Below are 27,946 nucleotides of genomic sequence, written 5' to 3'. Positions count from 1 at the left end.
TGATTTACATTTACTCTGTGTGGAGTATGAAGGGAACCATTCTCGTTGGAACTTTACCGCGCTGAGCAGGTGGGACGTGAATTGTAAATTGTAGAATTCCCCCATCTTCCTTAGTCTCAGCATCCGTATGGCTTGCATATTGTAGAAGCCTCGGAGGTGTAACCAGAGAAGGTTCCCATTGTTTTCATTCTGGTGGGATGTAGAATAGCATTATGTTGTTTTATATGCCATTAGAGTGAAAACTTATTCTTTTTTTTACTTTTTTTAAAGATTGGTATTCCATTTTCCATTTATTAAGTTTTTGGACTTTTCTTTTATGCAGCTCATTAGTGATAAATAAATGTTGTGTAACTTGAAACTTATGAATTTTTTTTAAATATTGAAATGCGTGTTAATATATTTTGTTCATAAACAATTTAATTAGTGGAAATTTATTATTTATGAGACGAAATTATCATCTCTTAATATTTAAAAGATCAGTTAGTTAATATTTTTAATATACATATTGAATAATGCACCTACACTACTTCAATTGTCATTGAACTGTGGTATAAATGTAAAAAAGTGATAAACTCTTCATTTTACAGTGAATTTTAGAATATACCCGGGACAGCCCGATGAAACATAGAAGGTTGATTTATCTTACACCGGGACGTGGACGACACGGCGCGTCGAACAATAGAAAGCGCATGTCCTCGGCACTTTCCGGTGTCGCCCCGTTTCGTTGTAGAATAAATTAGCCAATGTTTCTCATATCAGACTATTCTTCAACATGCCCCGTACGTCCACGTTGGGTGTTATCAGGGCCGTATTTACAGGGGGGCTTGAGGGGCTATAGCCCGAAGCGGCAGATTTTAAAAGGCGGCAACTTTTAGCACGAACTTTTTGGCGGCGACGGCGATCTCAAAAAAATTGCGAATTTTAAAGATTTACTAACATTTATTTCCCTCCTTTAAAGGGTACATCGTCTGTCCCGTCCGCGGCAAAATTCGAGTTTAAGTCTATGCAATGCGTATGGCGTATGGGTGTTGCCACTAGCGCTTCTGTCACTGTCAGGCAAATCAAAACTAAACTGAACCTAAACCTGAACAGTCCTACTTCACACTCACAGGAGGTATTGTGTGTTTTTGTTTTTACTGTTGTTGTGTTCTGTACCAGTGCAGTGTACCCTTGTGAAAAGTAAAGGTTCAGAATATATTTTATTAGATTAGAACGTTCAAAAGTAAGAAGGTAAGTCCAAAATTTATTTACTTTTTCACTGTCTTACCTGACTTTGTTTAGGTATCTGTCTCGTATTTTGATCTGAATTAGCAAACAAAATAACACGCTAGTATGATTATGAACTGTATAAAGTGTATAGTTTGCATTTTCATCTAGCTCTGTTCGAAATAACAACGTAGCACCGCGCCGGCCGAGCTGACCGTTATCTTCAGTTCTCAGAAATGTTTTCGGAACAACGCTTTTATTAATTTATACCAGTTGTGTTAAGGAGTAAGGACACTGGACATTCTCTTGAGTTTGTCTGTACTTATAAAATATTATTTTCAAGTGATTATAGCATAGCCTACTACCATTTATTGTAGGTTGTTTTTAAAACCAAACGATCTTACGATTTCAACTTTCTTAACCCTCTAACCCTCTGTGTTCGTGTTAACTTAATTTAATTTTTTAATTTTAGAACAATGAGCGATGGAAGAAAACGGCTGAGTGGAGCTGAGTACAAAAGGTTGGCGGATTTGAAAGCTAAAAGAGAACAAAAGGTCATAGAGCAGACTCACAAAATTTCATCGTTTTTTAAAAAGCCTAATCCAAATTGTACTTTAAGTACTACCACTTCTACTAGCACATCCAACGTAGAAGATGAATCCCCAACGAATCGCCTACGTGAAATAGAAATCGAATCCGAATCTGAAGACACCAAGCGGACTACAGAAGATAGGCCTTCTTGTGAAGAAGTCACCGTAACAAATCCTAATCTGAATGAATTTAATGAAACCGACATTGCCAATCCAACATTAAAAAGTTTTAACACTATTGAAGATCCTGCTTTGTGGAAGATCGATGATTCAACACGAGACTATGTTTGTAAGCATGGCTTTGAACAAGACTTGAATAAACTTAATTTCGAGGCTTCAAAACGGCTTATTGGGGAACAATTTCGTTTTCTTTCCCCTGGCTTTTTCAAAACTCAATTGGTCAATGGAAAAGAAATAAGATCTTATTTGATGCACTCTGAAAGTACGGGAAAGCTTTTTTGTGTTCCCTGTCAACTTTTTGGGGGAACCACAAAAATAGCAACTCAAGGATTTGACGACTGGAAGCATGGAGATAGTCTAAAAAACATGATCACTCAGCAGAGCATAAATCTTGTATGCTGGCAATGAAGAATAGAGCGAATGATTTTGACATATACGAAAACTCAGCTCTGGTTAATTCTGTAGTGTGTGAGTATGAAGACACCTTCAAAAGAAGGAAGAAAATGAAACTCCAAGCTGGAGAGTCCCGAGAAAATGAAGTAGTTCTCAGTGGTAGAACAAAGTTCAAAAATGACACTTATCTTGACATTCTTGACAGGCTTCTGACAGAGATGACGAAGCGAAAGGAAATATACGACGAGCTGTCTGCACGGTTTGAGCTTCTTTCCTCAGGGGTTGGCTGGGAACGTGGACAAATCACTATAAGTGCCAAAAAGCTCTGCAACAAATACACTAAAGATATCCCAGATTTTGAAACATTTGCTAACGAATGTGTCCACTTTTTTGGTTTTGTCAAAAGTGTTGACAAATAGCCACCAAAAACATTTGTTGAGCTTCTGCAGTTGGTCTACAACACAGGGTTACAAGAGTTGTACCCATACATGGACATCGCACTCAGGCTCTTTCTCACTACACCAGCGTCAAACTGCTCTGCAGAGAGATCATTTTCCGTGCTGAAAAGGATTAACAATTACCTCCGATCATCACAGACACACGAACGCCTCAATGAGATGGCAGTATTGACGATCGAAAGAGAAATTACGAAGTCACTTAACTTCGACGATGTGATTGACTCGTTTGCCCAATGTAAATCACGGAGGAATTTAATAAAACAGTTTTCAACCAAATGAATTGTTTAATTTAATTTTAAAATGTATAGGTACTTTGTTGTTTTGTAAGTAAGTAAGAACTATGCTATGAGATTCACTAAAATTATGCATCATCTGTTTCTGTTGTACATGCTCATATACCTAAAGTTATTACTTTAATTAAATTATGAATTAGCAAAATAACGTATTTTTTATTAAGTATGTCATACCGTACGTTACATTATGAATCAAAATAAACAGGTAGATTCAATATTGATACTTTTAGATGTACCCCAGGATTATAAAGCTGATATTTCGCTACGTATTAATGCTACAAAATCATGAATGAGGACTTCCTGGAAGTCCAATTCCTCCGGGATGGAGAGAGTATAATTTTGCATTATTTAGCGTTTTCTATGTTTACGTTAAAAAGGCGGCAAAATCAAGATAGCCCGTAGGCGGCAAAATCGTAAATCCTGCCCTGTGTGTTATATGGAAAGCAAAAAACTTCGATTCTTCGGCATTTTGAGAATGTTCGAGTCAGAAACATTGTAATCTGTAATTAATTTTCTTATAATACGGTAACACTACTGAAGTGTGTACTTACTTATCTATTATATCTGGTTAATTGTTGAACTGGGGCGGCTTGCCAGCATCCGGTATCTTCTTCTTCTTCCTCCTCTCTATAAGCAATTCTGCTTGTTCATTGGTGGATTGATACTCTATGAAAGTTTGTCACTTCACCTTTTGCGCGGTCAGCCTATACTTCTACCGATTGGTCATTTATCTCGGCTATCCCCTATTCTGCTTATGTGGTTATTCCATTATATTTTTTATATTTAGTGTCAATTCCTTTATACACTGTTCATTACATTTTGTTCTAATCTCTTCATTCTTCTTTCGATCTCTCAGCGCATTTTCAGTAATTTTTCTCAGTGCTCTCATCTCTGCCCTTTCCAGTAGTATTTGTGTTGTGGCTGTGCCGGGTCTTGTTTCTGATGAATTATTGGTCTTACACTGGCTTTAAAAATTCTTGACTTTATCTTAGTGTTAATATGTCGGCTTCTGCTTATAGTATTATGAAGGCATCCTGCCAGTCAGTTTGCTTTTTGTACTTTATTTCTCACTTCTACAGTTCAGTCCACGAGTCTTTACCCGTGCTTCATCATTTAAAGCATACGAAATAAGTCGGAAATTTACTAAAGGCAACAGCAAGTGACAGAAAGTGGGTATTACTCCGATCAAGGGTTATAGTATAAAATTTGACGTTATCAAATAAATAGATTGTCAAATTTAAGTTTTGCTTTAAAATTTTGGTGCATAATTACAGCTACATTTGAAGTAGTTTAATAAATTCCTTTATTATCATTGATTAATAAATAAATAAACAATTTATAAAAAAATTCAATAACATATTTTCTTTTTGTTATTTTATTCACTTTGGCGGAACATTAAACACAAGCATTCCTCAACTGTGTCAATGAGGTTAGCTTTGTACGTTGTCAAAATAACATAACAAACTTAAAACTTGTAAAATAACATAAACTTTCCATACCATAAAATTTGAAACTCCGATATAAAATTAGTTGTGAAAACAGCTGTTTGTATACTATAAAAAACTTCAAAATGCAAAAATTCGACAAAATAACAGCAAAAAATTCAACAAACTGACAGCCACAAAAGTAAACAAACCAAAACTTCAGAAATTGTACTTAAAATATGCGAAAACATCCCCAATCGTCAGTTTTGTACCTATCTCCTTTCAATGTACTGAGTCTAGATCGTTCATAAAAATAACATGTGTTTTTACTTAATAACAGGGGGTAGCTGGTTTGTTATTAGTTTCATGCGTGGAAGAGAATTATGCTAGATGAAAAGTATGTGTTTTATCTCGTCAGGTATAAGGCTTTTCATTCACAGTCATTTGTTTCGAGCTTCTGTCAAATGTCGTATAATCCGTGTATATTAATATTATACACAGACTATACAACATATGACAGAAGCTCAAAACAAATGACAATCGATGAAAAGCCCTATTAATGGCGCACGGGTAAAGACTCGTGGACTCAAGTGTATATCCGGTATAACTAAACTATTAAAATTTATTGGCTTACTTTACTGTATAATTTTATTCTGGTAATCACAATTTGCAGAAAATATGATAAAATATATTAAATATTGCAAAACGTATGCAGAAACAGTAAAATAAGCAAATATATGAAAAATATGCAACAAATATGCAATTGTCAAAGCTCGTTATCTATTGATAACATTCAATGTTATCTATTGATAACAAGTATGCGCTGTGTATTTGTTTATTTTGGAGGAAAGTAGTTATTAAAGAAATTTAATTATTTAAAGTTTATTATTGTCGTTTATTTTGCCCAAAAATTGTTAAGTGCACCTAATCACAATGATACTTCTTATCCATTTTTACATATTCATTCATTATTTCAATACAGAGCAGGAGAGCACGTAAAGTTTGAAAAAAAATTATTTTTTCGTGAATGGACACGAGCCCGTTCACGAAATAAAGCCCGAAACAGGTCGACTTTTATTTTTAAATTATGATTTATTGGCACATACATATGTCATACTAGTAACGTCATCCATCTGAGTGTGAGGACGTAATCTATAATTTTTTTCAAGAGAATAAGGTTCGTGTGACAGCTTATTTGAAAGTTTATTAAATTATCTATTCACTAATATAACGTAATTATTTATACAGGGAGTCCAAATTTTTTTTTAATTAAATTAATTAAGACAAAAAGAGGAATGTAATTTATTTAATTCAAAGTACATTTATCTGCTGTCAGAAAATAGGAAAAAATGTTTACTTGACAAATAAATATTGATTTCGCTTAAATTCAATGTTAAAGCTGCAACCGACTTGCGTATTGGCGGTTTGAACATTTAATTTAAGCGAAAAGCAAGGTTTATTTTTTAAATAAACTTTATTTTCTGTTTTCTGAGAGCAGTGATATGTAGATGTTATTAATTAAATAAATTACATACAATTTTTTTTGGCACCTTGTATAAATAATCTTGTTAATGAATTTTTTTCTGTAAATGAATTCCCCTTTGTTATTCTTTACTCAGATTTTTGAGTACGCGAAACTCTCTTTCGGCATTTTTCCTAGACGAAAAGGGAGTAGATACGTGACCGTTGTCCTCTCTACTTTCGTCTATATCGTCGTCTCCGTGTTTATAAATTGTTAAAGCTGGAGATTCAGGATGTAACCAGAAAGCAGTTTCTTTCGACGAAAAGTCTTGGATTTAAAATATTGTTTATTGTTTTATTTCAATTATTTTAATTGTTTTATTACAGTAAACTTTGCATCTGGGTCTTTTCGTCGTCTTCCTCGTTTTAATCATGTTAATGTTTATATTACTGAATAGAGAATTGAATAATCTTTCAAATGAGCTTTTACACGACATCCATTCTCATTAAAAAAATTATTGATTAGGTACTTCATCACGCCCAGGTGGATGACGTCACTAGTATGAGAAATGTGATTCAATGTATGTTTTTTTTAAGAAAACCTACCTAGGAAAAGGACTTTGGCTATGCGTCCACTTCGTGGCATACTTCCATGTAGTCCGGATGCAGCATGATATCCTTGATCATATCCTTTAACATAGAGTAACGTAGCACCATTGGATATAACTTGGCATTAGTGTATTCAGTCTAAAAATCAGATAACATTGTTTTAACACCAAAACAATTATTAAAGAATTGATTTAAGTACAGCAAAGTTTCACAAATGTTTTTCTTTGTTTGTTAAATCATAGCAATATAATCTAGCTGCCAGGGACGGGGTTGAGTATGAACTTTTGTGTCCCCTCGGTACCTTGACGTTTTCTGATGCATACAATTTTATTTTTCGAGGGCACCAGGCTGAAAACCCGTCAATTTGTTATTAAAAGGTACTAGCACACTTTAGAAGACCAAAAATAAGCATTTTTCAAGATTTTTTTTCGCAGAACCTTTATTAAAAATAAAATCAATGGGAAAATACCCAGTAGCTGGCTGTATACCATAATTAAAAAATCATACAGAAGTAAAAAACTTCATTTGTACAATGGTATAAAAAGTTTATTAAAAACTATTAAAAGTCATCCAAAAGGATCTACAAAACGTTTTCGATCTAGATCAGATCATCTTCAGTGCGTTCTGCCTAGTACATGGAACTAGCAATAGTCCAGGGCGCATCTGTTTTGAGATGGACGTTGAGAGGTGACTCAATTTTTTTTGCAGAAATTGCTTGAAAATAGATCAAATAATAATATTTGAGTTATCCTCCCTCTCAAAAAGGTCCGGAACATTGTTTAAATAATCAAAATATCACAAAATGAAGGAAAAATTCGATTGTTTTCTTCGTTTTTCGATTATAACTTTAAAAGTATTCATTTCCAAGAAAAGTTGTACTAACATAAAAGTTGCGTAATTAAATTTCCTACAACATAGAGTTGGTTAAGAATTTAAAAAATAGTCACCCTAGTAGCAAAATAGCATTAATTGCGAAAAAACCATACAAAAACAAGTATTTGCATTTTACGTTTTTCAACCATTTATGCTAAACTTGTGACCTTCATATTTCACCCAGAAAAACTTTATGATACAGTAAAACAATACTGTAAATGTCATTATGATCGGTACAATAGATTATGCAAAATAAATTTTGCAATCCAGCTTCCTCAAAAAAAATTCATTTTTTTTTAATATTACAGGACTGAAAATAAAGCAGGTAGCAGGTTGAAATTTTTTTACTTATAGAAGTGTACTGTACCTTTCATTTAAAATTTGAAAAATTAACATCGATTAATTACCACGGCGTCAGGAAATTTTTTAAATAAACATTACTTTTTGGTGCTACGCGCAGGACAGCGGTGTTCGATTCACACAAGTTGATTTCCACCAAAATTTCTTCCAATCTTTATCTAATATATTATTTTCTTACTCTATATTTTGTTGTGTTTTAATATTTTAATTCCACAAAAATCAAACTAATTTTATTATTGTTTGTGAAATATTGTTTAAACAATTGCATATGTTTAAAAATAATAAACTTTTATTCTCTAAGTTAAAATATATGAACAAAGAAAGTTTTTGCTAAAAAATATGTTATTTCAAAGGATAGAGTATGTGTTTTTATTTTGCAATAAACAAATTTATTTATTTATATCGAAATGTAATAAAAATTAAAATGTATCAATTATTATCAAAGGTCATTGGAATGCCCAATCAGAGCAAACTATCCGCTGTCCTGCGCGTAGCACCAATAATTAATGTTTAGTTAAAAAAAATTCCTGACACCGTTGTGTTAATCGATTTTAATTTTGCAAAATTGCAAATGAAAGGGACAGTAAACTTCTATACGCAAAAAAAATGTCAACTAGCTATCTGCTTTATTTTCAGTCCTGTAACATTTTGAAAAAATGAATTTTTTTTGCGAAAGCTGGATTGCAAAATTTATTTTGCAAAATCTATTAAACCGATCTTAATGAAATTATCAGGGTTGTTTTACTGTATCATAAAGTTTGTCTGGGTGAAATATGAAGGTCCTAAGTGTAGCATAAATGGTTGAAAAACGTAAAATGCGAATACTTGTTTTTGTATGGTTTTTTCGCAAGTATTACTATTTTGCAACAAGGGTGACTATTTTTTAAATTTTTAACTAATTCTATATTATAGGAAATTTAATTACTCAACTTTTATGTTAGTACAACTTTTCTCGGAAATAAATACTTTTAAAGTTATAATCAAAAAACGAAAAAAAAATCGAATTTTTCCTTAATTTTTTGACATTTTGATTATTTAAACAATGTTCCGGACCTTTCTGAGAGGGAGGATAACTCAAATATTATTATTTGATTTATTTTTAAGCAATTGCTGCAAAATAATTTGAGTCACCTCTCAACGTCCAAATGTACTAATATTTTTACAGATGCGCCCTGGTCTACAACCTTATGAAAATGGTAACATCGAGAAATATGGTTTACATGTTAATTCTATAATATTTATAGCGACTCCAAGTCGATGTTAAAGGATTAATTTATGTGTTAGGAGTGCTCAAAGGGCAACATGGTTCCCTGCTCGATAAAAAATCGTGGTTCTTGCCAGTTCAATGGACACAGACCAACAAAAAAAAAGATTGCTCTGTGTCCATTGAACTGACAAGAACCACGATTTTTTATCGAGCAGAGAACCATGTTGCCCTTTGAGCACTCCTAACACATAAATTAATCCTTTAACATCGACTTGGAGTCGCTATAAATATTATAGAATTAACATGTAAACCATATTTCTCGATGTTACCATTTTCATAAGGTTGCTAGTTCCATGTACTAGGCAGAACGCACTGAAGATGATCTGATCTAGATCGAAAACGTTTTGCAGATCCTTTTGGATGACTTTTAATAGTTTTTAATAAACTTTTTATACCATTGTATAAATGAAGTTTTTTACTTCTGTATGATTTATTAAAAATGAACACAAACCTTTTTAGGTATTAATATCTAACTCGAAAGTTATTTAAAATTTTTCCAAAGAAATGGAACATGATTTTTATGGTCTCCAAAAGGAAATATGGCGCTTTATAAGAGGTCAAAGAACGGAGGTAAAGGAACTAATAGAACCAAAACACATAGAAAAATATACATGGATTGACTATCTAAAAAAGCTCTTTGCAGAGGAAGAACAAATTATGCTAGAACCGGAAACACCAGAAATTACCACAAATGAAGATGTTAATATAAGTGCACATGAAGTACGAAAAACACTCGAAAAGCTAAAGAATAGAAAAGCTGCAGGTAAGGATGGAATACCAAACGAATTACTGAAATATTGTGGAGCAACAATGACAGAACAATTAACAACATAATTAACAAAATCATAAAACCAAATAAAATACCGGAAGAATGAAGAACGAGCGAACTAATTCTACTATTCAAATAAGGAGAAAACTATAGAGGTATCAACCTGTTAAATACTACCCTAAAACTTACAACTAAAATCTTATAAGACGTAATGAATCAGAGGATAAGCTTAGCAGATGAAGAACAGGGTTTTCGTACTGGAAGATCGTATACAGATGCAATATTTGTCATAAAGCAAATTACTGAGAAATCACTAGAGTATAATATACCAGCATTTCTGTCTGATTGACTTAAAGAAAGCATTTGACAGAGTAAGACTCAAAGATGTAATGCATCTTCTGTATAATAGATGTCCCTCTAGATATCATAAAAACTATTAAGAACATCTACCAAAACAACAAAATGGAAGTCAGAATAGATGGACAACTTACAGAACCTATAGATATAGGCAGCGGAATAAGACAGGGAAACTCATTGAGTCCTATGCTTTTCAATTTAATCATGGGTGAAATCATCAAAAACGTCAACAAAGGAAGAGGATATATAATGGGAAACAAAGAAGTAAAAATACTCTGCTACGCAGACGACGCAATATTGATAGCCCAAGATGAAGATTGTTTGCAAATATTAGTGCACAGATTTAACATAAGAGCAAGAGAATTCAATATGACAATTTCATCTCAGAAAACCAAAACAATAGTAATCAGTAAAGAACCAATCAGATGCAAAATATAAATTGATGGTATCAGTATTAAACAAATAATGGAAGTAAAATACCTTGGAATTACATTGTCAAGTTACGTAGACCTAGACAAAGAAGTGAGAAATCAAGTACAAAAAGCAAATAGATTGGCAGGATGCCTTAATAACACTATATGGCGAAACCGACATATTAACACTGAGATGAAGTCAAGAATTTATAAAGCCAGTGAAAGACTAATAATGACATATGCATCAGAAACAAGACCCGATACAGCCACAACACAAAGACTACTGGAAACGGCAGAGATGAAAGTACTGAGAAGAATTACAGGAAATGCACTGAGAGATCAAAAGAGGAGCGAAGATATTAGAAGACAATGTAAAGTACAGTGTATAAACGAATGGACACTAAATAGAAAAAAAGAATGGAACAACCACATAACCAGAATGGGGGAGACACGTGTGGTCAAAATAGCACGAGATAAATCACCAATCGGTAGAAGAAGTATCGGCCGACCGCGCAAAAGATGGAGGGACAACCTTTGAATCAATCCGCCAATGAACAAGCAGAGTTGCTTATAAAGAGGAAGAAGAAGAAGAAGAAGAAGAAGAAGAATACCTAACTCTTAGAGAATACAAAAAATACATCTTTTTTAATTTAAGCACGTAAACTAATATTGTAGAGAGCGCCAAAGTCGAGGCCTCGAAAAAAAGTTGTTCTGATGGCGGACAGTTAATCTCAGGATTGGGAGCTCTGAAACAAGAAAGTCGTACGGCATTTAAAAACGGAAGGTTTCTTACGTGACAATTTACCACCGTTAGTAACAAATTCCGCAAAAAAAAATTTTACGGAAATTTGAAAAAAATTTGTAATAAAATCGGCCGTTTTTCTTCAGTTTTTCATGGTTAAAAAATATTTATTTTTTATATTTTGGTCAAAATGGGGTAAATTATCGCGTAAGAAACCTTGCTTTTTCAAATGCCAGACGATTTTTTTGTTTCAGATATCCCGGGTTAAATGGCGCGTTTTTTTAATTTTTGCTCTATAACTCCAAAGATTTTAACTTTACACCAAAAACACCCGAATAAAAATTCACCGTAATTAAATTCTGCATAGAAACGTGTTTTTCCCGACTTACTTCGACAAAAATTTTCCCCGGAAAATGCGGGTTTTTCCAACGAAATCTTTAATTTTCAACTAAAATTTTAGATAAGTAATTCTTTATCAATAATTAGTCAAGTCAAGTCAAATTTATTCATCACATGCGACATTGTACAAAGTACATGTATAAGACAAGTCAAAGTTACAGACATACATCTTAAAAGTGTATAAATTAATAAATACGACAAAACATACTTAAAAGTTATTTTTAGAATATGGCTCTAGCTCACAAATGTATTGATGTACACACCTCCGAAAGTTTGGCTGATGTAAAGTCATTCGTATATCTATTGGCAATTTGTTAAAGAAACTTATGGCTGCATAATGTGTGCTACCTTCCAACAAAACAGAACGATGTTGTGGAAGCATAAAGTGATTGTCTTTGAATCTTGTTGAATAAACTTGGTTAAATTGAAATTTATTGAATTCATAAATTTTGCAATGTAAATACATTATACACGAAAATATATACAGACCAGGAATTGTAAGAATATTGTTTTGTCTAAAGATGCCTCTACAAGAATCTCTAAGTTTCATTTTATACATTATCCTAATAGCTCTTTTCTGAAGTACGAATATCTGCTCTAATTCAGAGGTACAACCCCAGACTTCAATGCCATATTTGGCTATTGAGTAAAAATGGGCAAAGTATACTGTTTTTAATATTGATGTATTAAAGAGACGTGAAAGAATTCTCAATGCATAACATGCGCTACTTAATCTGGATTTCAAATTAGAAATGTGGTTTGACCATTTAAAATTACTGTCTAACAGGACCCCCAGCAACTTCGTGCAGTCTGTTTTATCTATTGCTGCTTGTATAGTGGCTTGATGGTTTAATAAATTATTTGACGTGAAAATCATATACTTTGATTTCTCTTCATTCAAAACTAGTTTGTTGGATAAGAAATAACTGTTGATGGTGGATAGTATCTGTGTAGTTTTATTTTGCAAATTTTGATCGGATGTTGCTGTGACTAGAATGTTGGTATCATCCGCATAACTGATGATGTTAACTCCACTCAGTGAATTAGTTACCAAAGCTATATCATTAATATATACTATAAAAAGTAGAGGACCCAATACACTACCCTGAGGGACACCATAATGGATATCCAATGTATTTGATTCGTTTACAAGTCCATTAGATGTTATCTTTACTTTTTGTCTTCTATTTTCTAGGTAGAAAGTAAACCATTTTAGAACTACACCACGAATACCAATCCCCTCAAGTTTTATTAGCAACAAATTATGATCCAAAGTATCAAAAGCCTTGGACAAATCGAGAAATAAACCACATGCCTTCTCTCGTCTGTCCAAGCATCCAACACTAAGCTGACGAAATTTGCAAGAGCTGTAGTTGTAGACTTAAAAGATGTAAAACCATGTTGAAAATTATGCAAGACACTATGCTTTTTTAGGAATGTGTTTATTCTAGTATAAACCAGAGTTTCAATTATCTTTGAAAACACAGATAAGAGACTTATGGGACGGTAGTTGTTAAGGTCATCTTTATCACCACTTTTGAATAAAGGGATTACAATAGATAGTTTAAACATACTAGGAAATATTCCTTGTTGAAAAGAGGCATTACAAATATCCGTCAGTGGATCTGCGAGAGCGTGAATGCATTGTTTTAATAACTTAGGGGAAATCTGATCAAAACCACAACTGTGTTTGGATTTAAAACTTCCGACTATACTAGTTATTTCCTGTGGGTTAGTTGAATATAAAAACATAGAACAATTATTACGGTTTTTTGATGCTGATGTAAACCCACCTATTTTAGTAGGATCCAAAGCGGCAAGTAACTTTGGAGCCATTTCAACAAAATGGTGGTTAAATTTGTCTGCTAAATTATTATTATTATCACTAGGTACTTTTGAGTTGTTTTGTTTTCAGACTGTTAAGTTTACTAAATGCCAAATACATTTCATTTTATTTGATGATTCGTTTAACTGTCTCATGAAGTGACTACTTCTTGCTGCTTTTAATTTAATTGAATATTCTGTCTTTGCCAAATGAAGTACTGGCCTAAGATTACTATTTTGCTGACAGATCGTTTCTAAAAGTTTTAGTTGATCCCTTAAATTGTACAGTTCCTGCGTAAACCAATTCGATCGTGTACATTTTTAAGGTTTACATTTAAGTAGTGGAAAATGGGACCGAAAGTAATTTTGGATAGTATTTAAAAAAGCTAATGATTTATTCTCAGCAGAAATTGTATTAAATACCTCTGACCAATTTGTTGACTCAAGGGTTTGAACAAAACGATTTATGTTCCTTTCATATATGAACGGATGGATATATAGGAATCATTGTCTGTGTTAATGCTACATTGGAACAATTGCGCACGATGATCAGAGATAAAACCTTCCACAACCATTGTTTTTTGTTGGTGATTTATGTTTGTAGCAATATAATCAATTTGAGTTTTACTAGTTGCAGTTACTCTTGTATAATTATTCACAGTTACGGTTAAGCCATAAGAATCTAAAACATTTACCAAGTTCTGCTTACTTAGTCAATTTGATTTGAAATCTATATTAAAGTCACCTGTTAATATTATAACCTTACCTTCGGAGACTAGTACATCAAGTATTAGATCAAGTTTTGACATAAAAACATCAATAGAGCCACGTCCAGGCAGATAAATACACAACACAACACAATTAAAAAGACAATAGTCTATTTCAACAGCACTCACTTCAAAATTATATTTCTCAGATTGAGAACATATATTAGAACGTTCCTTCCAAACCACACCCTCTTTCACATAGATTGAAGACCCTCCATGTTCCCCTTGGTCACGGCAGAAAGATGAAGCCAGAGAAAATCCATTTATATGGTGTAGTTCTAGTTGTTCTTTAGATTTCCAGTGCTCAGTTAAACAGACACATACATTATGTAGACCTTCGCACTGCAGGAAGAACTCTAGTTTTTCAATGCTTGTTGATACACATTGTATATTTTGATGAAGTAAGCCAAAACTTTTTTGATTGATAGTTGAAGCATTTTTACCAACTGTGTCAAAATTAGGAGAATTGAATACTTCTAACTTATCTAATTTAAAACCAGTCTTCTGACTAACACTTGGGATGTTTAATAATGTAATATCTGGATCAAAAACTAAGCTCCTTTTGTCTGTTTTTTCTTGTGGTAAAAAAAACGGCTTACAATAGCTCCGTGAGGCCAAACTTCGGGATTCATGGCCTTGTTGAAGTTCCCTGAACATATATTTACTTTGAACGATGAGTAAATTGTTGGATGATTCGATTGAATCATTTCACATGTTGCTTCAGGAAAATTCACTTTAATTAACTCGGTTAGAGAGTCAGTTGTAGTTTCTTTATTAATTTTTGTAACATGTAGAGTTAAAATTTTTGGAACACCCTTAACCTCATCGCTATTTCTGTTGCTGCCTACTATAATTTTTCTTCGTCCGTTAAACTGATGTCGCCTAGGCCTAATAGTTTTCCATTCTTGATCATTTTCTGCTTCATTTATAGGTATTTCATCGTTAGTAGGTTATTCGTCCTCTACTAAATTAATGAACTGATCCAAAAAGCAGTCCTTTCGAAACATCTGTTTTTGTTATTGTTTGGGAATTCCCTTGTTTAGTTACGTCAGGTTTTTTCTGAGTAATTACTAGTTCACTTTTTGCTGCTCTGCCCATAAAGTTTTGTTTGTGTTCTTCTTTCTTTTTTTCGGCAATATTAAAATTGGTCTTATAATGTGTTTTGGAGTTCGCAATAGTACTAGTAGATGGCGTTGTATGTATCTTTGGTGAATCTGAATTCTCTTTTAATTGTTTTAGGAGAAAAATTAGATCTTCTTGTTCTTGGCACCTTTTTTCTAGATGATATGTAAGTTTACTTACAGCGTCAAGTTCCTTTTTAATGGTAATGGTCCTGTCTGATAATGTGTCACAGTGAACACAGGTTATGTTATCTACCAAATCATAAGATTTATTGTCGTTCTTGCTGTTTATAAATTCACCAATTTTATTTATATAGGTAATCACTTGTGGATTTGCAACATTCACTGGTACTTTTAACGTCACAATTATGTCGATTAGTTCATTTTTCTTTAATTTATTTAACTCAGTCGTTAACGTGGTTGTATCACGCGCCGCCATATTTTTCCACTCAATTAAATAACTTGGTAATATAAAATCTCTTTTCGCATAGATTATAATTCCAGAAGCCGATGGAAATTGAATGAACAGTTTAGCAACAATTGAATTGTTAAGTAAAAATTTACGGTCGCTATAATAACCACAATAATTGTGATACATAAAGATAACTATGATTTTTGTATAAATATATGTAATCTACAGAATTGAAATTGGACTATTTAAACGGCCTCAGGAATATGTTAAAAATTATAAACAATTTTTTGGCTTATAAACAAATAGAATATCTCGGGAAAATATTAAATTAAATTAAATGGTGAAAACGGTACTTGAAAAAACGCAGCAGGACGCTTCTTCTAAAAGCAAAAACGTTTAATTGTGATAAGTGGTTCCTGAGATACAACCGGTCAAAGGTGACCGGCATTTACGGCAAATATATAAACAATAGGATCATAATTTTCGAACCATCATCTTTTATTTTTGTCCCCTTTCTCCACACCAATTTTCAAATCTTTAAAATACCCATAACATATATTATTATAATAAAAACTATCAATATTATGAGTGAAAATTGCCAAAAATAGCAAAATTCCAATCAAAAATTAGGTTGGAGAAATTGTAATCTCAAAGTTCAAAATCGGTATACGTTAAAAAATGCGTTTTCTCGGCTTCCCATGGAGCAATTATCTTCATTCTTTTTTTGTTCCCAAGTAACTCGAGTAGAGCCATCTAACTAACGTGTTATTAAATGTCAAACTTAGTTTTGTTTTGTTATAATAGATTAATTTATTTATAAGAAAAGAAAATTACATATTTTTTCCAGTTGCAGACTTTTTTTAGATAAACTTATTACAAGTGTACCTCTTAACGTTAAAAACACAAATATTCTCATTTGAAAGTTGTATAAATATTTAAACAATCTTTATTTAAACAAATTAAAAAATTTTGTTATAATAAATAAATAAATTTATTATAACAAAACAAAAGCAACTTTTACATTTAATAATGCGTTAGTTAGATGGCTCTACTCGAGTTACGATTGGAATTTTGCTATTTTTGGCAAAATGTCGATAGTTTTTATTATAATAATATATGTTATGAGTATTTTAAAGATATAAAAATTGGTGTAGAGGAAGATGACTAAAATAAAAAGGTGATGGTTTAAAAATTATAATCCTATTGTTTAAATCTTTGCCATAAATGCCGGTCAACTTTGACCAGTTGTATCTCAGGAACAACTTATTACAATTAAACGTTTTTTCTTTTAGAACAAGCGTCCTGCCGCTTTATTTCCAATACCGTTTTCATGATGTAATTTAATTTAATATTTCACGAGATATTCTATTCGTTTTTAAGCCAAAAAATTGTTTATAATTTTAAAATATTCCTGAGGCCGTTTAAATCGTCCAATTTCAATTGCGTAAACTACATTACACTACATTAGATAGGTACAGTGTCTTTTTATACAAAATTAATAGTTGGTCTTATGTAACATAATTATTGTGGTTATTATAGCGACCGTAAATTTTTAATTAACAATTCAATTGTTGCTAAACTGTTTATGCAATTTCCATCGGCTTCTGGAATTGTACTCTATGCAAAAAGAGCTTTTATATTACCAAGTAATTTAATTATTGATAAACAATTACTTATCTAAAATTTTAGTTGAAAATTTAAGATTTTGTTGGAAAAACCCGCTTTTTCCGGGGAAAATTATCGTCGAAGTAAATCGTGGAAAACCTGTTTCTATGCAGAATTTAAGTGCGGTGAATTTTTATTTGGGTGTTTTTGGTGTAAAGTTAAAATCTTTGGAGTTATAGAGCAAAAATTGAAAAAAACACGATTTTCGGGCGCCATTTTGTTTATAAATAAAGTAGCACACCATCTGCGGACTTTGCATACCTATATTATTAATATATAGAATCATAAGATTCCATTGCGGCAATAAAATTGCTGGTAAATAACTTTTCCCAAAAATGGCCTATTCACCGATAATCTGCCCAGACTATGAGTGTGTTATTTATATGAGTTACATTTGCAAAAGCTCAATCGAATCCCTATTTTGCAATTGGTTTCACGAAATGTGTTATAAATCCGGTTCTAACAATCGAATCAAACTTTACCAAAGCCAGTCTGTTAATTTTTTTAAAAAGAACAATTTTCATTTTGCTAAAATTTAATATCTCTAATAGTTTAGATGATACAATCATCCAAACAATCAAATTGTTAATAACAAATTATCTTACGGATTTTCAGCCTGTCTGCCTCGAAATTCCCATCTACGTACCAAAAAAACATAAAAAAAAACCGTGAAGGTACCGAGCATACATAAAAATGCATACTCAGTGCCTCCTGGCTCCTAGATATCGCTCAGTTTCAAGTTTATTAAAGAAGTAGTAGAGCAATTTCAAAGAATAAACGCAAACAGAATCATGATGAATAATAATGCAAAAACTAATATTTAAACAAGTAATTGGACTTCGTAAGTCCTAGATTTTCACCCAAAGTAATCGAAAGTAGAACTAGAAGTCGATATTTGAACCCTTCATATAACAGTGTGGAGTTATATTCGCGTGTGAAGTGATATTCTCGGTCGGACGGACAGACGGATAGGCAGCCTAGGTCAAATTTCTCACCCTTAGTACCATTCTTGAATTATAAGCTTTATATACCGCCCCTTCTCGGGGGTGAAAATTATTTTATAAAAATAACTGCAAAAATCAATAAAAGAACAAATTAAAAGCAAAGTTTATTATATAAAGTTATTAAAATAAGTCAATACTTTTTAAGTTATTAAAGATCAAAAATTTTAATTATTCGTGAAAAAAAAATGCATGTTTTGAAGCGGCTTTTCGTAAATCATTGAAAAACTGTAAGTTTTTACAAAAAAGTTAATAGTAGTTTAATTCGTACAGCTTATATTCTAAGAATAAACTCTTAAATCACGCGCCTTTCGATTATAGAGCTACAACCCCTTCGCAAGAAAACCATCCCATATTCCCGGCTTAAGAGAGAGTTGTACTTAAAATAATTTTTCTACAACCGTGTTAAAAATGCAATTTTTAGCACTCCATACGAGCGTTAAAAATGCTACTTTAAGGCACTAGTGCTTTAAAAAAATTTTAAGGCACTGCAGTTGGTATTGACCGTATAGCAATTTTGATGTAATGTCAAAAAAATATAAAAATGGAATGTCACTCAAGTTCAAGTAAAAGTTTTTGTAGATATTGTCCTGTAATTACGTTTGTAGAAAAAATAATGTATGATATGCGTGTTAAAAAGTACATTTTTAAGGCACTCATGTGAATTGCAGAACTCGCTACCGCTCATTCTGCAAACTTTCACATGCGTGCCTTAAACGTGTACTTTTAACACTTATATCATAAATAACTATTAAATTAATTATTTGGCGACTACATATCGTTTAATAATTTATGAGCTCGCAAAATATACGCATCTCAATTATTGAATTGCCATTTTCTTTCTATAGTGCAGTCACTGAAGGTAAAAATCAACTATGACCTTCGATTTCGGTAAATCTCCATTTATTTTCACGAATTGACAATAACAACTTGCGGTTTTAGCCTGTGGTATATGTCACCTCTTCTCGGGGGTGAAAATTACTTTATTAAAAATAACCCCACAAATCGAGAGAGGGACAAATTGTAAGCAAAATTTGTTATATAATGTTATTAAAATAAATCAATACTTTTTGAGTTATTAAAGATCAAATATTTTAATTTTTGTGAAAGAAAATGCATGCTTTAAAGCGATTTTTTTTATAAATAACTCAAAAACTGTAAGTTTTTACAAAAAAGTTTTCATCACTAAAATTGAGGCAGGCTAATAAAAAATATAATAAATTGCTTACTTGAAAAACCCTTTAATGTTAATTTAAAGTAAGTTATTGGTAATTAAATGTATATTTTTTTCTGCAACTGTTCAAATATAAGGATTCAAGCTTAAGTAACGGGAAAGATATGCATTTTTTAACAGGTACTAAATACTTGTCAAAGTACTTAGAAATACCTATCAAAAATGAGCTCCAGAAAAAGTTGATAGCATCAAAATTTATACTTATAAAGTATACAGTTATAAAACTGTATTACATTAAATCTTTAAGATACTTTATTTTTTTAGATCATATTTAAAACAATAACTCCAACAATACATACTCGATTGACGTAAAAAATGATAGATAACGAAATTTGAGTTTTTTTTATTAGCAAAGATTTTACTTGTCTTTTGATTTATGTATGAATCAAAATAACGAAGATAGAAACGTTTAAGCCTAAATTTTACTACGAGGACAATGTAACTTGAGCCCTTTAACCTATTATCCTAAAAAATAAAGTATTTGAAAGATTAAGCCGGTAATACTTTATGTCTCGGTTGACAGCCAGTTAGTTAACCGGAGTTTAATCGGGACCTCTTTAGGGTCTCTTGCGTTGTAATAAATGCAATTACAAGTATTATTATGATTATAAATAAGAATAATAATAATACTTATAATTGCATTTATTACAACGCAAGAGACCCTAAAGAGGTCACGATTAAACCCCGGTGAACTAACCGGCTGTTAATCGAGACATAAAGTATCGGGCCTAAATGTAATACAGTTTTATAGCTCTTGAAATTACCTTTCAAATAGTTAGATGTGGCTGATATCATAAAAATTAACAGAGTGATTAAAAAAAAATCATTTTTTTTGTAAAAATTTTGGAGTATAAATTTTGATGCTATCAACTTTTTCTGGAGCTCATTTGATAGGTATTTCTAAGTACTGTGACAAGTATTTAGTAAGTGTTATAAAATGCATCTCTTTCCTGTTATTTAAGCTTGAATCCTTAGATTTGAATAGTCGCAGAAAAAACTATACATTTAATTACCAAAAGATGTAGAAGTTATTGGTTTAACGACCACTCGTACGAAATCAATCAAATGAAATAGAGAATGTGGAGAAATCCCCTTACGAATAATTATTATAATCCCCTTAAAAATAAAATGGTGGATGTGTGAATTATTCGTAAGGGGATTTCTCCACATTCTCTATTTCATTTGATTCATTTAATTACCTATAACTTACTTTAAATTTACATGAAAGGGTTTTTCAAGTCAGCAATTTATTATATTTTTATTAGCTTCAATTTTATTGATGAAAACTTTTTTGTAAAAACTTACAGTTTTGAGTTATTTATGAAAAATCGCTTTAAAGCATGCATTTTCTTTCACAAAAATTAAAATATTTGATCTTTAATAACTCAAAAAGTATTGATTTATTTTAATAACATTATATAACAAATTTTGCTTACAATTTGTTCCTCTCTCGATTTGTGGGGTTATTTTTAATACAGTAATTTTCACCCCAGAGAAGGGGTGACATATACCCCCCGCTAAGTTGTTATTGTTAATTTTCTTTCTTGACGTATCCCCTATCCGCTCACCAATTTTCGTGAAAATGAATGGAAATTTACCGAAATCGAAGGTCATAGTTGATTTTTACCTTCAGTGACTGCACCATAGAAAAAAAATGGCAATTCAATAATTGAGATGCGTATATTTTGCGAGCTCATAAATTATTAAACGATATCTAGTCGCCAAATAATTAATTTAAATTATTTTAAATACAACTCTCTCTTAAGCCGAAAATATGGGATGGTTTTCTTGCGAAGGGGTTGTAGCTCAATAATCGAAAGGCGCGTGATTTAAGAGTTTATTCTTAGAATATAAGCTATACGAATTAAACTACTATTAACTTTTTTGTAAAAAACCAAACTTTTTTGTAACAACTTACAGTTGTTCAGTGATTTACGAAAAACCGCTTCAAAACATGCATTTTTTTCACGAATAATTAAAATCTTTGATCTTTAATAACTTAAAAAGTATTGACTTATTTTAATAACTTTGTATAATAAATTTTGCTTTTAATTTGTTCTTTTATTGATTTTTGCAGTTATTTTTTATAAAATAATTTTCACCCACGAGAAGGGGCGGTATCCACCCTCAGGGTAGAGGCGCAAGGTGGTACTATGTCACCTTTGTTTCTTAAAGGTGTCCTCTAACCACTGACCAATTTTCGTGAAAATCGATGAAGGTTCACCGAAATTGAAGGTAATCGTTGATTTTTACCTTCAGTGACTGCACTATACAAAATAAATTGCAATTTACTGATCTAAATACGCGTAATTTGGAAGCTTATAAATTATTAAATGCTATTTAGTCGCCAAATAATTAATTTAATGCGTTTGAAGTACAATTTTCTCTTAAGCCGGGAAGATAGGGTGGTTTTATTGCGAAGGGGTTGAAGCTCAATAATCGAAATGCACGTGATTTAATAGTTTATTCTTAGAGTATATAAGCTATAGGAATTATATCCGCAATACGATATATTTTAAGTTTTCTCTGCATTTTTCTCTTAAGTTAAATCAATTAAAGGGTTGTTTGGGGATGAAGGGGATGAGCTCAAAAATCGAAACTATATAATTTCAAGAGCTCATAAATAGCTCGTAATTCTGCCGCAAAAACCGATTCAATATTACTATTTTTAAGTAGTAGGGGGCAGCCCCCCAGCCTAAAGTATTAAATTCCTGCTCAGTAGAACGGGCTCAAAATTTTTAGTTTGCGGAATATGAAAGCTCATAAATAGCTCATAAATCAGGGCTATTTGTTTTTTAATTTTTGCAAGTGGGGGGGCGGCAGCTCAACACGGGTCATTTACTCACGGTTTTTGCTGTCAATTTTAAAGAGCCGCTTAGATTGGCATGCAATTTGGCTTACATATAGCTAACAAGTCAAAGAACAAAAGTGATATAAAACAGTTCTTTAAAATTTAGAGGTTTTTCCATATTTTACCGTTACTGAACGTACTAAATATGTTTTAGTAAAGAAACAGTTTTCCTATGTTATGTATTCTTGGTTTTCATATTATATCTACCAACTATCCAATTATCGATAATTCCCTTTCTAAAAGGAAGTATACAAATGGAGCAATCAAATCAACACAGATAACGTCCTGTGAAGATGTACATCTGAAAAGGGCAATTAGGACAACTAATTGGTTTCGATCCTTCCCAATTTTAGTCCCGACGTCGATTAATTATACTGAGCGTTTCTTTATTCGGACGTGGAGTTTTGTTTGTATTGTTAAAATAAAAACAAAAACGTTCCATACAGATATACAATTAGTATTGTTCCAAAAAAAGGACAAAAGATGGCATTAGATGATTGGTAAATGCCTTTACAAATATGGAGTTAATGTGGAATTGGAGCACAAAGTCCATTAGTGAATTTGATATAATATAATAATTATTCCGAAGGATCTCGTATTTTTTATAATAATTATTATACTTGAGGAATTAGATATATGTAATATAAGGAGCACCGTGATTATGACAAGCTCTCCTGAACAACTCCAATTACTGCTAAACAAAACAAACAGTTCCTGTGAAAAATATGGACTAAAATTAATTATAAAAAAACCATATACTAGATAATAACAAAGAGACCAAATATACAAACAAATATACATTTGGCATATGTATCGATAGAAAGGGTTGATACATACAAATACCTGGATATCAGAAAATAATGCTAATACAACAGAAATAAGGACCCGGACAAAAATAGAACTGACATGGTACGTGTTTCCATGTACATAAAGTTAGCGAATCACTTCTCACAAATATTATGGCAAGCACAATGGGAATTTGCCGCTTTTTTGCCGTTAATTACTTGTGAAAAAATTAATTTGGCCGCTCTTTTATTTTTCTTAATATTCGATGTTTCGCTAACTTCATATGAAGTTAGCGAATCACAACAGCAAAAAATGTTTCAAATTCAAATCGAGTTGGTGCTGAATTTGCCGCTTTTTTGCCGTTAATTAGTTGTGAAAAAATTAATTTTGCCGCTCTTTTATTTTTCTTAATATTCGATGTTTCGCTAATTTCATAAAGGGTGGGGAATTAGTGTGAAGAAGTAAAATTACTCGTTTATCGTAGGAGATACGAAAAAAAGTTATTTAGTTAAAAGTTAGTGCCTAGACAGGACCATAATCTGAAAATATTTCCAAATATACAGGGCTATCCGTATTGACAGGGTGACACAAATTTATGTTTTTTTTTAAATAGAACACCCTATATATTTTTACATTTTTGGATTATAATAATATACGGAGTAGTTGAAAAGATAATTACCTTTTCTGTTAATTTCGTAGCAACATTCACACCCTGTAGAATTGTAGTAACTTGACATAAAAATTTCTATTTATATTGAAAATATTTTTAATATAGTCTACTATTGCTAAACATTATTAATATAGAGAAACGTTTAGTTTTAGTATACAAGGTTGGTCAAAACTAGGAATGAGTATTTTCTGAGCTTTCTTAAATGGATTTTAGTATAGTATTTTGGTATTGTGAACCAACAAATTTGTGATAATTATAGAGGAATAACACTACTAAGCACAACATTTAAAATATTGACTTCAATAATAAGAAAAAGATTGTCAAAGATCACGAAGAAGAGAGTGGGACAGGACCAATGTGGAGTCACAGAAGGAAGATATATGGAGGAAGGAAGAATAATGGAAAAAGCAAATGAATACAAACTGGAATTATAAATGCTATTCATCGAGTTCAAACAGGCATTCGATTCTATTAAGAGAAAACAACTAACGATTGCCCTGGAAAAATTTAAAATCCCACATAAACTCAGAAAATTAATAAATATGACAATGGGAACTACCAAAATTAGCATAAAAACGCAAAGAGGCGAGACAGATGAATTCATTATAAATAAAGGAGTGAAACAAGGGGATGCCTTATCCACTGTTTAATCTAACTTTAGAATATGTACTACGAAATATAAACAAAGGAAACCTAAGAACAAGAGGTGGACAAATAATCGCCTACGCAGACGACATTGTTATTATTGCAAAGAATAGAAACATAATGAAAGAAATGCTAAAAGAAACAAAAGAGAAAGGGGAGACAATGGGACTCAGATTAAATGAAGAAAAGACAAAAATATTAAGACTAGGGAAAACAGCAATAAAAGGAAAAACCAAAATAGGAAATTCAGAGTTTGAAGATGTAGAACATATTAAATACCTAGGAGTGACAATAAGCAAAACGGGTGAAAGAATACAGAAATAAAAGAAAAAATATTGGCAGCGAATAAAGCTTATTTTGCAAATAAAACACTACTTAAAAGCAAAATACTGTCTATTAAAACCAAGATAAGAATGTATAACACCATAATTAGACCAATATTATTATACGCAGCGGAAACAAAGACGATGACTAAAAAAGATGGAGAAAACTTAAGAATAGTGGAGAGAAAGATCACGAAAACCATACTGGGACCAATCAGAACAGATCAAAATGAATATAGAAGCCGAACAAATGCAGAGATTAAGAAAGTACTAAAAGAAGATATCGTGACCAAAATAAAGCAATGCAGAGTAAGATAGTTAGGTCACATCTGGCGGGCAGGAAGCAGTGACATATACTATGATAGAATGGAATCCAGTAGGAAGAAAGAAAAGAGGAAGATCAAAATGGTTGCAAGAAGTTGAAGAAGACTTTTGCCGCTCTTTTATTTTTTTTAATATTCGATGTTTCGCTAACTTCATATGAAGTTAGCAAAACATCGAATATTATAAAAGCGGCAAATTCAGCCCCAACTCGATTTGAATTTGAAACATTTTTTGCTGTTGTGATTCGCTAACTTCATATGAAGTTAGCGAAACATCGAATATTAAGAAAAATAAAAGAGCGGCAAAATTAATTTTTTCACAACTAATGAGCGGCAAAAAGGCGGCAAATTCAGCACCAACTCGATTTGAATTTGAAACAGTTTTTGCTGTTGTGATTCGCTAACTTCATATGAAGTTAGCGAAACATCGAATATTATAAAAAGTAAAAGAACGGCGAAATTAATTTTTCACAACTAATTAACGGCAAAAAAGCGGAAAATTCAGCACCAACTCGATTTGAATTTGAAACATTTTTTTCTGTTTTGATTCGCTAACTTTATATGAAGTTAGCGAAACATCGAATATTAAGAAAAATAAAAGAACGGCAAAATTAATTTTTTCACAACTAATTAACGACAAAAAAGTGGCAAGTTTAGCATCAACTAGATTTGAATTTGAAACATTTTTTGCTGTTGTGATTCGCTAACTTCATATGAAGTTAGCGAAATATCGAATAATAAAAAAATAAAAGAGCGGCAAAAGTCTTCTTCAACTTCTTGCAACCATTTTGATCTTGGTCTTCCTCTTTTCTTTCTTCCTACTGGATTCCATTCTATCATACTATATGTCACTGCTTCATCTCCTGCCCGCCAGATGTGACCTAACTATCTAACTCTGCATTGGTTTATTTTGGTCACGATATCTTCTTTTAGTACTTTCTTAATCTCTGCATTTGTTCGGCTTCTATATTCATTTTGCTCTGTTCTGATTGGTCCCAGTATGGTTCTCATGATCCTTCTCTCCACTATTCTTAAGTTTTCTTCATCTTTTTTAGTCATCGTCATTGTTTCCGCTGCGTATAATAATATTGGTCTAATTATGGTGTTATACATTCTTATCTTGGTTTTAATAAACAGTATTTTGCTTTTAAGTAGTGTTTTATTTGCAAAATAAGCTTTATTCGCTGCCAACATTTTTTCTTTTATTTCTGTATTCTTTCACCCGTTTTGCTTATTGTCACTCCTAGGTATTTAATATGTTCCACATCTTCAAACTCTGAATTTCCTATTTTGGTTTTTCCTTTTATTGCTGTTTTCCCTAGTCTTAATATTTTTGTATTTTCTTCATTTAATCTGAGTCCCATTGTCTCCCCTTTCTCTTTTATTTCTTTTAGCATTTCTTTCATTATGTTTCTATTCTTTGCAATAATAACAATGTCGTCTGCGTAGGCGATTATTTGTCCACCTCTTGTTCTTAGGTTTCCTTTGTTTATATTTCGTAGTACATATTCTAAAGTTAGGTTAAACAGTGGATAAGGCATCCCCTTGTTTCACTCCTTTATTTATAAAGAATTCATCTCTCTTGCCTCTTTGCGTTTTTATGCTAATTTTGGTAGTTCTCATTGTCATATTTATTAATTTTTAGAGATTATGTGGGATTTTTAATTTTTCCAGGGCAATCCTTAGTTGTTTTCTCTTAATTGAATCAAATGCCGGTTTGAAGTCGATGATTAGCATTTCTAATTCCAGTTTGTATTCATTTGCTTTTTTCCATTATTCTTCCTTCCTCCATATATCTTCCTTCTGTGACTCCACATTGGTACTGTCCCACTCTCTTCTTCGTGATCTTTGACAATCTTTTTCTTATTATTGAAGTCAATATATTATATGTTGTGCTTAGTAGTGTTATTCCTCTATAATTATCACAAATTTGTTGGTTCACAATACCAAAATACTATACTAAAATCCATTTAAGAAAGCTCAAAAAATACTCATTCCTAGTTTTGACCAACCTTGTATACTAAAACTAAACGTTTCTCTATATTAATAATATTTAACAATAGTAGACTATATTAAAAATATTTTCAATATAAATAGAAATTTTTATGTCAAGTTAATACAATTCTACAGGGTGTGAATATTGCTACGAAATTAACAAAAAACGTAATTATCTTTTAAACTACTTCGTATATTATTACAATAGCCTATATTTTAGGAAAGTAGACGTACATGAGAATCCAAAAATGTAAAAATATATAGGGTGTTCTATTTAAAAAAACATAAATTTGTGTCACCCTCTCAATGCCAATAGCCCTATATATTTGAAAATATTTTCAGATTATGGTCCTGTCTAGGCACCAACTTTTAACTAAATAACTTTTTTTCGTATCTCCTACGATAAACAAGTAATTGGACTTCTTCCCACTAATTCCCTACCCTTTATGAAATTAGCGAAACATCGAATATTATGCAAAATAAGAGAGCGGCAAAATTAATTCTTTCACCAAAAATTCAGCACCAACTCGATTTG

At 31.8% G+C, this 27,946-nt stretch overlaps 2 protein-coding genes across 2 annotated transcripts in view; one reads left to right on the top strand and one right to left on the bottom strand.

Annotated features, from left to right (window-relative positions):
- The first annotated feature begins 1,104 nt into the window (after positions 1-1,104).
- On the top strand, positions 1,105-2,443 carry LOC126884869 (uncharacterized). The gene is made up of 2 exons (XM_050651178.1): positions 1,105-1,230; positions 1,679-2,443. The coding sequence occupies exon 2, from the start codon at positions 1,683-1,685 to the stop codon at positions 2,382-2,384; it is 702 nt and encodes a 233-aa protein (XP_050507135.1). The 5' UTR covers positions 1,105-1,230; positions 1,679-1,682; the 3' UTR covers positions 2,385-2,443.
- A 4,178-nt stretch (positions 2,444-6,621) lies between these two features.
- Positions 6,622-27,946, bottom strand: part of LOC126885498 (uncharacterized) — a 181,462-nt gene continuing 160,137 nt past the window's right edge. Inside the window, exon 5 of the mRNA XM_050652077.1 lies at positions 6,622-6,752. Coding sequence (XP_050508034.1) covers positions 6,630-6,752 — 123 coding nt within the window. The 3' untranslated portion in view covers positions 6,622-6,629. The remainder of the gene's footprint in view (positions 6,753-27,946) is intronic.

Source organism: Diabrotica virgifera, chromosome 5 (assembly GCF_917563875.1).
Source record: "Diabrotica virgifera virgifera chromosome 5, PGI_DIABVI_V3a".
Lineage (NCBI taxonomy): Eukaryota > Metazoa > Arthropoda > Insecta > Coleoptera > Chrysomelidae > Diabrotica > Diabrotica virgifera.
This window is presented reverse-complemented; position numbering and strand designations above follow the sequence as displayed.